This window comes from Microtus ochrogaster, linkage group LG1 (assembly GCF_000317375.1).
Source record: "Microtus ochrogaster isolate Prairie Vole_2 linkage group LG1, MicOch1.0, whole genome shotgun sequence".
Classification (NCBI taxonomy): Eukaryota; Metazoa; Chordata; class Mammalia; order Rodentia; family Cricetidae; genus Microtus; species Microtus ochrogaster.
The window spans coordinates 2,103,314-2,113,315 of NC_022027.1; the positions used below are offsets into that span (position 1 = coordinate 2,103,314).

General features: G+C 40.1%; 1 protein-coding gene across 4 annotated transcripts in view; it reads left to right on the plus strand.

The window, feature by feature from the left end:
* The window catches only part of LOC113455427 (zinc finger protein 431-like), a 16,263-nt gene that overhangs the window by 5,866 nt on the left and 395 nt on the right, over positions 1–10,002 (plus strand). The window contains exons 2-4 of one of the 4 annotated variants that reach the window (XR_003378069.1): positions 6,061–6,187; positions 6,391–6,451; positions 6,988–9,917. Coding sequence is in view for 3 of the 4 variants with exons in the window: in XM_026785353.1 (XP_026641154.1) it covers positions 6,061–6,187; positions 6,391–6,451; positions 6,988–8,389 (1,590 nt within the window). In the remaining variant the exon portion in view is untranslated. Of the gene's footprint in view, positions 1–6,060; positions 6,196–6,390; positions 6,456–6,987; positions 9,997–10,002 lie in introns of those variants that run through there. The other 3 variants (XM_026785353.1, XM_026785354.1, XM_013350709.2) reach the window with 3 other exon arrangements.

The window sequence follows — 10,002 nt, forward strand, 5'->3', positions numbered from 1 at the left end:
TAGACCAGGCTGGTCTCGAACTCACAGAGATCCGCCTGCCTCTGCCTCCCGAGTGCTGGGATTAAAGGCGTGCGCCACCACCGCCCGGCTCTTGCACCAGGTTTTTATCTGACTCCAAAATGATCCCCCTTTCCAGTAGTCTCTTTCAGTACTCTTCCCCACTGTCCCTGCCTAACTTGGTATGTGCTCACTTTTCAACCCAAGGCGATGTGCTAAGCCATTCTTGTGGATAGACTTCCACTATGTATGTCACTGTGTTGACTATTAAAATGTCACTACGGGGAGAATGTACCTTGGTATGGAAAAAATGCAAGACTAACGTCTGCTGTTTACTGAACTTAAGGCCAACCTGAACTACTTGAGACAGTGTCCTCTCCAAACAAAAGCAGCTGTGTGTGGTAGTGCACAGTGTAATTGCAGGACTCAGGACAGAGGCAAGTCTACATAGAGAAACCTTGTCCCTCAGCAGAACAGCAATAGATGTCTTAACCCATGAAAATAGAATGCCTACAAGTGGTTCAGGTGCTTGCTTCTGAACCTGTTGACTTGAGTTCAATCCCAGGGGCCACATGATGGAAAAAATGACTCTCACATGTTGTTCTCTGACTTCCGCATGTGTGCAACACTTAAGTCAGCATGCATAGATCGCTGTTAGAACATCTGACCAAATCCATGAAAGCTCTGGGCCCCATCCTAGCACCTCAGAAAAACATCTTACTTGACACAGAATTTCTCTCTGCTGTCTCTGATGTCCTGAACCTTCTTGTGGAGCCTGTGCTAGTTTGGATGCTGGGATTACAGGCATGTGCTACATAGTCAGCTTCATATATTATTTAAAAGTCTCCTGAAGAGTTGGGATAAAGACATCCTAAACATACAGAAGTACTAAGAGCAGAATGCATTTACACTCCTCTAGGCATTAAATCCAGCAGGACATAGGCTCTGGCAGCTCCTTTCTGTTCTCTCCACTTCAGAGGTCACTCATCCAAGTTTCTGTTTAGTCCCATTAAGGTAAATGAATCATCAGTGTCTGGATAGTATTATGTTCACATGGCACATCTAGATTCATCTGAGAAGGAAGTGTCAATGAAGACAGTACATCCATAGGATCTAGCTCTAAGCAAGCCTGTATGGACATTTTCTTAATTAGTGATTGATGGGGGAAGTGCCCAGTCCATTGTAGATGGTGCCATCATTAGGCAGTGGATCTGGGTTCTATAAGAAAGCAGGTGAGCAAGCCAGGGGGAGCAAACCAGTAAGAAGCACCTTGCTTGGCCTCTGCATCAGCTCCTGCTTCCAGGTTCCTGTCAAGCCTTCCTTCCTGACTAAGGGGAGCAGGAGCTCTTGTGTGGAAACATGCTCTTTGTTGACCTCGCCATTCAGTGAGCACACCTCAGCTGCTTTTGCTGTTACAATGGAAGGCAGATTTGCTAACTAGCAAGCCCTAGTTTCTCCAGAATCTCACAGTTCTGAACTTGCCACTTAACATGCAGATGTAAGATCCCTCTGGAGTTAATTTTGTACAGATCTTAAAATCTGTTAGTAATACATTTGCATATAAATGCCACCGTGTTCTAGTCACGTGTTAGGGAGCCCATACTCACTGAGTTTTCTAGTCTGGTTGGTCAACACCAAGTATGGTTTGTTTTTTTTTTTGGTTTTTTTTTTTTTTTTGGTTTTTCAAGACAGGGTTTCTCTGTGGTTTTGGAGCCTGTCCTGGAACTAGCTCTGTAGACCAGGCTGGTCTCGAACTCACAGAGACCAAGTATGTTTTAATTGTGTTCTTATGTCTATTTGTCCTAATGTTCTGTTGATCCTTTTATTCTTCCCCAGATGGGGCAGTTTATGGTAGTTGTGTGTGAAGTTTTGAGGTTGGATAATGTCACTGGTGTGGTAAATATTCAATCTTATGTTGATCATTATTTCATTTAGGATGACCTTTTACCATCAGTTTTCTGTTGTTGATAGCATAAATTATTAGAGTTTTTATTGGACTCAAATTCTGAATTTTGGTAGTATACTATTGACATAATAGCCAAGATAGCAGCAAACTGCAAGGTTGCTTTCTTTTCAAGGTTGGTTCAGCTCACTGCTAAGATTAGCCCATCTCCATCAGACACAAGTCCCAGTGGGACCCACAGTTCTCAAAGCTTAAATGTGCACTGTTACACTAGTTCTTTAAAAAGGCATTTTAATTAGGTTATCATGAATATAGGTGGAGATGATACCTATGGCCTAGGTATGTAGGCTCCACACAGCAAAGAAATAGAGGAAAGAATTCTGTGGCCTCAAGCAGAGAAAGTTGAGTCCATCCATGTGTCTTATCAACAGATTATAACTGGAAGCCAAGTGTTATCGTCCAGGTGGTTCGTTTCTCTTCAGTCCCCAGACACAACATGTTGTTTGGCTGCATTTTATCCCAGTAGAGTGTGGTCTGGGCTGTGCTCAGACAGATCTGTGACTCTCCATGTTGGCTGGAATTTGAGACTTTGGAATCCAACTTGCTATAACAGCGAAACTGAATATAAAACCTTAGTAGCCTTTTGAGGCACTTCTACTCAGAAATACACTGACCAGATGACATCATCTACAAAAGTCACATTGAAGACACCAAGGAATTGCCTTCATTGCTTCTACCTGACTTAATGTAAGGTTTCCCAGGTCCTTTGAGAGAACTGGGTAGGGAGTGAAACAAAGGATAATGCTGTGTATGCACTCAGAGAAAAGAGGGATTTACATTTTACTTTGGATGTCTTGTACGTTTAATCTCTTCTTAGGTGAGCTAGGGAAGGTTATTTTGATGAAGTCTGCAACCCAGCAAGAAGTACTGATTCCCCCTATGTGGGGTGAGTAGTTTCTCCCTTTCTTTCTTTCTTCCTTCCTTCCTTTCTTTCTGCCTCTCATTTGTTCTCACTCCGTTTTCCCTCAACTTCTTTCACTCTTTTCCTTTAGAGCTCTTTCTACTTTATTTTTATTTTATTTACTTTCTAAATAAAATAAAATTTCTAAATAAAATAATAAAATAATTTAAAAATTTTATTTACTTTCTACTATATTTTTTTCGTTGTTTATATTTGCTCAAGACCATCAAGCTCCTATCTTTTGAATGCTAGGTTCCCAATTAGTGGAATTAATTGTGTAAAATTAGGAGGTATGCCCAAGTGGGAATAGGTAGGTGTGTCTTGTTTGTTAAGGTGTCACTGTAGATGGGCTTTGAGACACCTGTTTCTTTCTCTTTGCCTGTCTATCAGGTTGTTAGTATGCCTACTTTGATGCCACCATTCATGATGACAGTGAAGTAATCCTCTGTATTCAAGCCACAAATTAAAAGCCTTGCATTATAACAGTCACCTTGATCATAATGTTTCTTCACAGCCTTAGGGTAGTAATTAAGATAGATGCTTGTGTAATATTTTGCATATTTTCTGTATATATTCATCCCATGTCCTGTGAAAATGTCTTGACAAAACATTTAGTCTGTGGCTTGGTTATTACTGATGACTCATGCCGATCCATAGAGGAAAAGAGCAACAATAGGGGCAGATATTAATGAAACCTGTATGGTTTGGCAAGAAAAACAGCGCTAGGTAGTTTCAGAGGGCAGTCATGAGCTGAAACAGAGTCAGTCATTACCAGGGAGATTAGAGTCATTAAAGAGAGGGCACCTACCTACTCCTCTTTGGAACCAGCCAAGCATTTAAATAGTGAAGGAAAAGGCAACAAGATTCCTAGTCCCGGCAAGCTGTGCTCCAGTGGGGCAGAGCCAATACAAATCTAGAACCCCGTGTAGATGCATCATTGATGTGTCACATTTTCTTGAAAGAAGAAAGATGCACAATTTAAAGGTCATGGGTTCTTCCTCTGTGCTTCAGTTCAGCTCTGTTGCAGGCACCTGTTTGGCAGAGCACAGCAACAGGGATGAGACTGTGATAGCTCACTGTATGAAGGTGTGGAAATGAAGACCTGGTTGTACTTTGAGTCTACTAGATGTTGAGATACCCAAGCTTTGAGACACCTGCTGTCAATAGCTGCACGTAGGGAGTGGAAGCCGCCAAAGAGAGAGATGTGTGAAAAGTTCAGAGGGAAAGAGCCACCTCAGCCCCAAGTGCCTGACACAGAGCTGCAGGGCTTGGTGTTTGCCCAGCAGGGTTCAGGCTTGCCTTGGTGTAATCTTTCTTACTGCTTTGAAAAGGAAATATGTATTCTGTACCTTTGTGTGTTGTGTAGATGTAATTTATTTTTTTATTTCACAAGATATCACTGTTAGAGACTGCCTTCAGTGTGAGAAGAAACTTTGTACATTCTAACGTTGTTGGGACTGTACAGAACATGGAGATCTTGTGGTTAGAGTAATTGCGTTTTGCATCATGGGTTGAGTGTGAGCCTATCATGACCCGTGTCAAAATGTGGTGGGTTGAATGAAACATTTTCCAAGTACAAAGATGTATTTGAGACTCTGTCTCAGGTTTGTGGTTTTCTTCGGGTACATGGGGTACTACTAGTATGAGGGGCCTTTCTGGACCACGTTAGCCTGTGGGGATGGGCTTTGAGTGTTTATTCCCTGACCACACTTGCCTTTTTCTGTGGTTGAAACCAAGCAGCCCCCTTCATTTTTATGCAGCCACACCATTCGTACCATAACAGACTCCATCCCTAAACAGCATAAGGTAAAACAGAAACAATTGCTTTTCCTTGCTAAGCCATTTTTTTTCTGCCCTGATATTTTTCATATCTTTTTGCCGGGAAGAATTATGCTTTTGTACACGTGAAGTGTTTGCTCTTGTGCTGAGCTATGCCCACTTTTTTACTTATAAACTTTGGCAGAAAGTATCATTTCTTCCACCAGGATGGCATACATTTATAAAATTAATACTGATCTCCTGAGTCATCACATTGCAAATATGTAACTTTCTACATATCTCTATGCATGTTTTAATATATTTTTTTAAATTTTCAAAATGTGCGTGAGAATGATTTGCCTATCCCCATGCATGTGTACCATGTATGTGCCTGGTGTTCACTGAAGTCAGAAGAGAGCACTGGATTCTCTTGAACTAGTATTACAAATTGTTGGGAGCTCCAAGTGAGTGTTGGGCATTGATGCAGCTTCTCTGGAAAAGCAACAGATGATTTTAACTCTTGCCCTGTCTTTATATACTCTATTGGGCTTTTGTTTGTTTTATTTTTTAGCATAAGCCTTTAGTCATTAATGGTTTTGATAATCCTTTAATCTATCAGGCAATAACTTATTAAAATGCATTCCTTCTTAAGAATATCATATTAGCCTTATAGTTTGAGGCACTCCAGTTTTCTGAAGGCAGTTACATATGTTGAGTGGATTTTTAACTCATTTATGGAATTTAGAGTGAGCCCCTGAGTGCTCTCTCTTTTTTTTCCTGTTTGAGACGGTTTCAGTATGTACCTTTGGCTATCCTGGAAATCAATACACAGAAGACTAGGCTGGCCTGGAAATCATAGAGATTTACTTGTCTCTGCCTCCTGAGTTTTGGGATTAAAGGTGTGTACCATCATGCCCATCCTCTCCTTTTTTTTTTTCTCTCCTTTTTTAAAAAAAAAAAAATTATTTATTTATTATGTATACAGTATTCTGTCTGCTTGTATGCCTACAGGCCAGAAGAGGGCACCATACATCATTACAGATGGTTGTGAACCACCACGTGGTTGTTGGGAATTGAACTCTGGACCTTTGGAAGAGCAGGCAATGCTCTCCAGCCCCTCTCCTTTCTTTTTTGATGTCAGTAATTTTGATAAAGTTTTGCTGATGTTTGTTCAATACTATTGCTCAGTTTACCTGTCTCTCTCTATGTGTAAGTCAGCATTTCTCTTGCAATGCCATGTACTTTTCAGATGGCCAGAAATGAGAATCATAATTCTCCTAAAATCATAATTCTTTCTAAAATGACTTGGTGATTGCATTTGAAATTCTGTGATGTTAAATGAATTTGTGGAACACACAGAATTATAAATATGTTCACAATGAAGTGTGCCTTTTAGTGCAGTCTCAACATATTTGTTATGTACTCATATGGGATATTGTAGGACGCAGTGACCTATGAGGATGTGCATGTGAACTTCACCCATGAAGAGTGGGCTTTGCTGGATCCTTCCCAGAAGAGTCTCTACAAAGATGTGATGCTGGAAACCTACTGGAACCTCACTGCTGTAGGTAAGAATGTGAGTTTCCTTCACTTTGAAACTTAAGGAGAAAAGCCTTTAATGGAGATTGGTGATCCACTGTGATTTCAACTGGGAAAGTAGAAAAATGTGGTGAATAAGTAAGGCCTGGTTCTAAGGTTCACTGAAGATAATAACTCAAATTTTGCATAATTTCTAATAATATATCATACATTTTCTGATAATATATTTTAGGCTACAAATGGGAAGACCAGAATATTGAAGAACATTGTCAAAGTTCTAGAAGACATGGAAGGTAATTAATTTTCTTGTGCAAGGTGATAGATTTGTATCTCTGAAGAAATTTTAATGTGCCCTGATATTTAATGAAAAGCAACAGTGTAAATACTTACAGCTTTGTAATGATTATTAAATTTTTACAGTATCAAGTACCTCAATTTCAGGTACCTGATCAGTGTTTGCAAGGTGGTCCTCTAAGAAATAAGACAAGGAAGCAATGCCTTAGTAGATGTCACCATATTAATCACAGTCCTCTGAGATCCATATTGTAGAGCTATCCATTTATTTTTATTCTACTCAAGTACTGTAAAGGCATTCACATTCATGAGGGGATTGGGGTGTGTCCAAGATCTTTTTAAAGCAAAGTTACCCTAGGCAAGCTGATGTTACTCTTGAAGTGACCCACCATAGTTTAGTGAGAGGGGCAGTTTATGACAGTCAAGAAGGGTGTTGTGGTAGAGAGACCTTAATCCCTGTACCATCTCTATAAAGAACAAATGTTCAACTGTGTGGATAGAATGTGAAATCCTTTTGTTCTTGTTCCCTAAATAGGTATATGATGTGTCACTCTGGATCCAACTCGTGTGATCCTAAGGGATATGGAAAGAAGCAATGTACCTCTCTCTCTCCCCCCCAAAATAGGAGATATGTAGTGGTTCCTGCTATGAGAAGATACAGTGATTGTGATACAAGTGTTCAATTAATTGGATTTCCAAGTTCACTGGGAACACATCCACAAACACACGATGGAAAAGAACCTTGTGAGTACAGGGAATATGGAAATTCTTCTGTCTGCACTGATTCATGTTGCACATGTAATGTGACTGACACTGCTTGCAGTCAGTGTCCCAAAACTCTCAGTCCTTCCAGTTCTCTTCAAAGTGGTGAAAAGACTCATTTGGGAAAAGGATGCTGTAAATGTGAGCCTTGTACAAAAGGCTTGACCCATCACAGGTGTCTTCACACACACAGAAGGTTCCATACCGAAGAGGAACCCTGTGAGGGTAAACAATGTGACAAAACATTTAGATCTGATTCTTCTTTACATTTACACCAGAGAACACATTTGAAAATGGAACCTTACGAGTATAATCAAGGTGATCAAGACTTTTCATGTCACAGTTATCTTCAAGTGCCCAGAATTTATACTGGAAAGAAACCGTATGAATGCCATCAATGTGGAAAAGCCTTTGCACGTCCCAGTGAACGTAAAATACACGAAAGAAGTCACACTGGAGAGAAACCCTATGAATGTAGTCAATGTGGTAAAACCTTTGCATATCCCAGTAGCCTTCAAAGGCATGAAAGAAATCATACTGTTGAGAAGCCCTTTGAATGTCATCAGTGTGGTAAGGCCTTTACACATAACAATCATCTTCAAAGGCATGAAAGAAGTCATTCTGGAGGGAAACGCTATGAATGTCACCAGTGTGGTAAAGTCTTTGCACATAACAGTCATCTTCAAAGGCATGAAAGAAGCCACACTGGAGAGAGACCCTTTGAATGTAATCAGTGTGGAATAGCATTTTCATCTCGCAGTAATCTTCTCAGTCATGAAAGAAGTCATGCTGGAGTGAAACCCTATGAATGTAATCATTGTGGTAAAGCCTTTGCACGTAAGAGTCATCTTCAATATCATGAAAAAATACATACTAGAGAAAAATCCTATGTACCTCGCAGAAGAGGTAAAGCTTTGCACAGACGCCTTCGTGTTGGAGGTGCCAGTCCCATGGGGTGTGCATCCAGACCATCCGCAGTGGTGACGTGGAACCAGTCAGAGCCTAGAAGAGAAGTTTGTACTGCAGATGGCAGAGCCAGTGAAGTGACCCAAGCTCTTTGGAGAGGCCCTGAAGATTGTGAGTGGGTCCCAGCCATTAGTAGTGGAGTTATTTATGCTGTCGGAGTTTCTTTTTCCTTCTTTCAGAATGTGACTGCTCTGATTCTTCCCTCTTGAAGGGGAGGGTATTTAATTTAAGTTTGATTTTTAAAAAAGCCATAGTTGGAAGACTTTGAACTTTTAAAAGAGATCTTGGATTTTTAGTGAGATTGGATATTTTTAAAGAAAAATTTTAATGCATTTGAATTTGTAAAGCTTATGGGACTTTTATTAAAGTTATTTATGTTTTCAATATGAAATTTTGGGAATGAATAGAAAAGGGAAGGTTGTGGCTCAACAGTGATGTGTTTGCATGTGAAGCTGAGAACTCACCCACTGCACTGACTGATCGTATGTCAACTTCACGTACAAACTGGACTTACCTGACAGGAGGGACACTCAGTTGAGAAAATGCCTCTGTAAGATATGGCTATAAGGCATTTTTTAAATGATTCATGGGGAAGGGTCCTGGGATCTGTAAGAAAGCAGGCTGAACAAGCCAAAGAGAGCAAGTCAGTAAGCAGCACTCCTCCATGGCCTGTGCATCAGTTCCTGCATCTAGGTTCCTGCCCCAGTTAGGTTTCTTTCCTGACATCTTTTAAGATGAGCAGCAATATTGAAGAGTAGACTAAATAATGCTTCCCATATTGCTTTTTCATCATGGTGTTTCATTGCCAACATTCTTACTAAGAAATCCTGTCTCAAAAAATCAAAAAAACAGGGTTGTGGTCAGACAGGGCAGCAATTAAACACACTGGCCGTTCTTCCAGATGACAAAGTTTCAATTCCCAACACCCAGATGGAAGTTTACAACTTTCTGTAAGTCCTGTTCCACGGTATCCAACACACTCATAGAGACATACATACAAACAAAATGCCTATACATGTAAAATATAAACTATTCTTTAAAAAATATATATATATCACATTGTGGAACTTTAACATAATCTGGACTCATCTCTACTCGAGTAAATGTTTTGTTGTCCTCTTTTACATCAGGAGAATGGTATTGACAATTATAATTCGAAGCCATGTCCAGAGTCCATTTACAGAGGGATAGAAATTATTTAATCCTTCAATGCTCAAACAGGGAATTTCATCACTATGAAGTGAGAGAAAGCAGGAGTACTGGCACATCTTCATCTTCTACACTATAACGACATATTTGGGAGTCAGGGATCTGCCTCAGTAGTAATGTTGGGTACCCACATTTGAATACTAGCACCCGCATCAGATGGCTTAAAACTACTTCTAAAGCCTTGTCCTGGAGATCTGTTGCACTCTTCTGGCTTCCTTGGGCACCAGGTATGCAAATGGTGCAAAGATAGCTATGTATGTATTTGTGTATGTATATTTTCCATAGTTTAAAAAAAACTTCATTTATGTGTTTTGTCTTTTCCTAAATTAAAATAAATTTGGGTGTATTTTTGGAACATGGTTCTGGGAAGGGGTCTTTTGAAGAGAAGAGAATTCCACATGCTTATGTTAACAATTCAAGAAAAGACAAGAGTCTTGAGACCTTGGTTTCTTGAAGACGTGAAGTTGTTCTTGGCATGTGTTTCTGTGTTCCTCCCAGGTGCAGTAGGCAGGACTGAGTTGACTTCAGGTTGTACGTTATTGCTGGCTGTTGTTACTCATTAGATGCTTGACTTCAGGTTGTACGTTATTGCTGGCTGTTGTTACTCATTAGA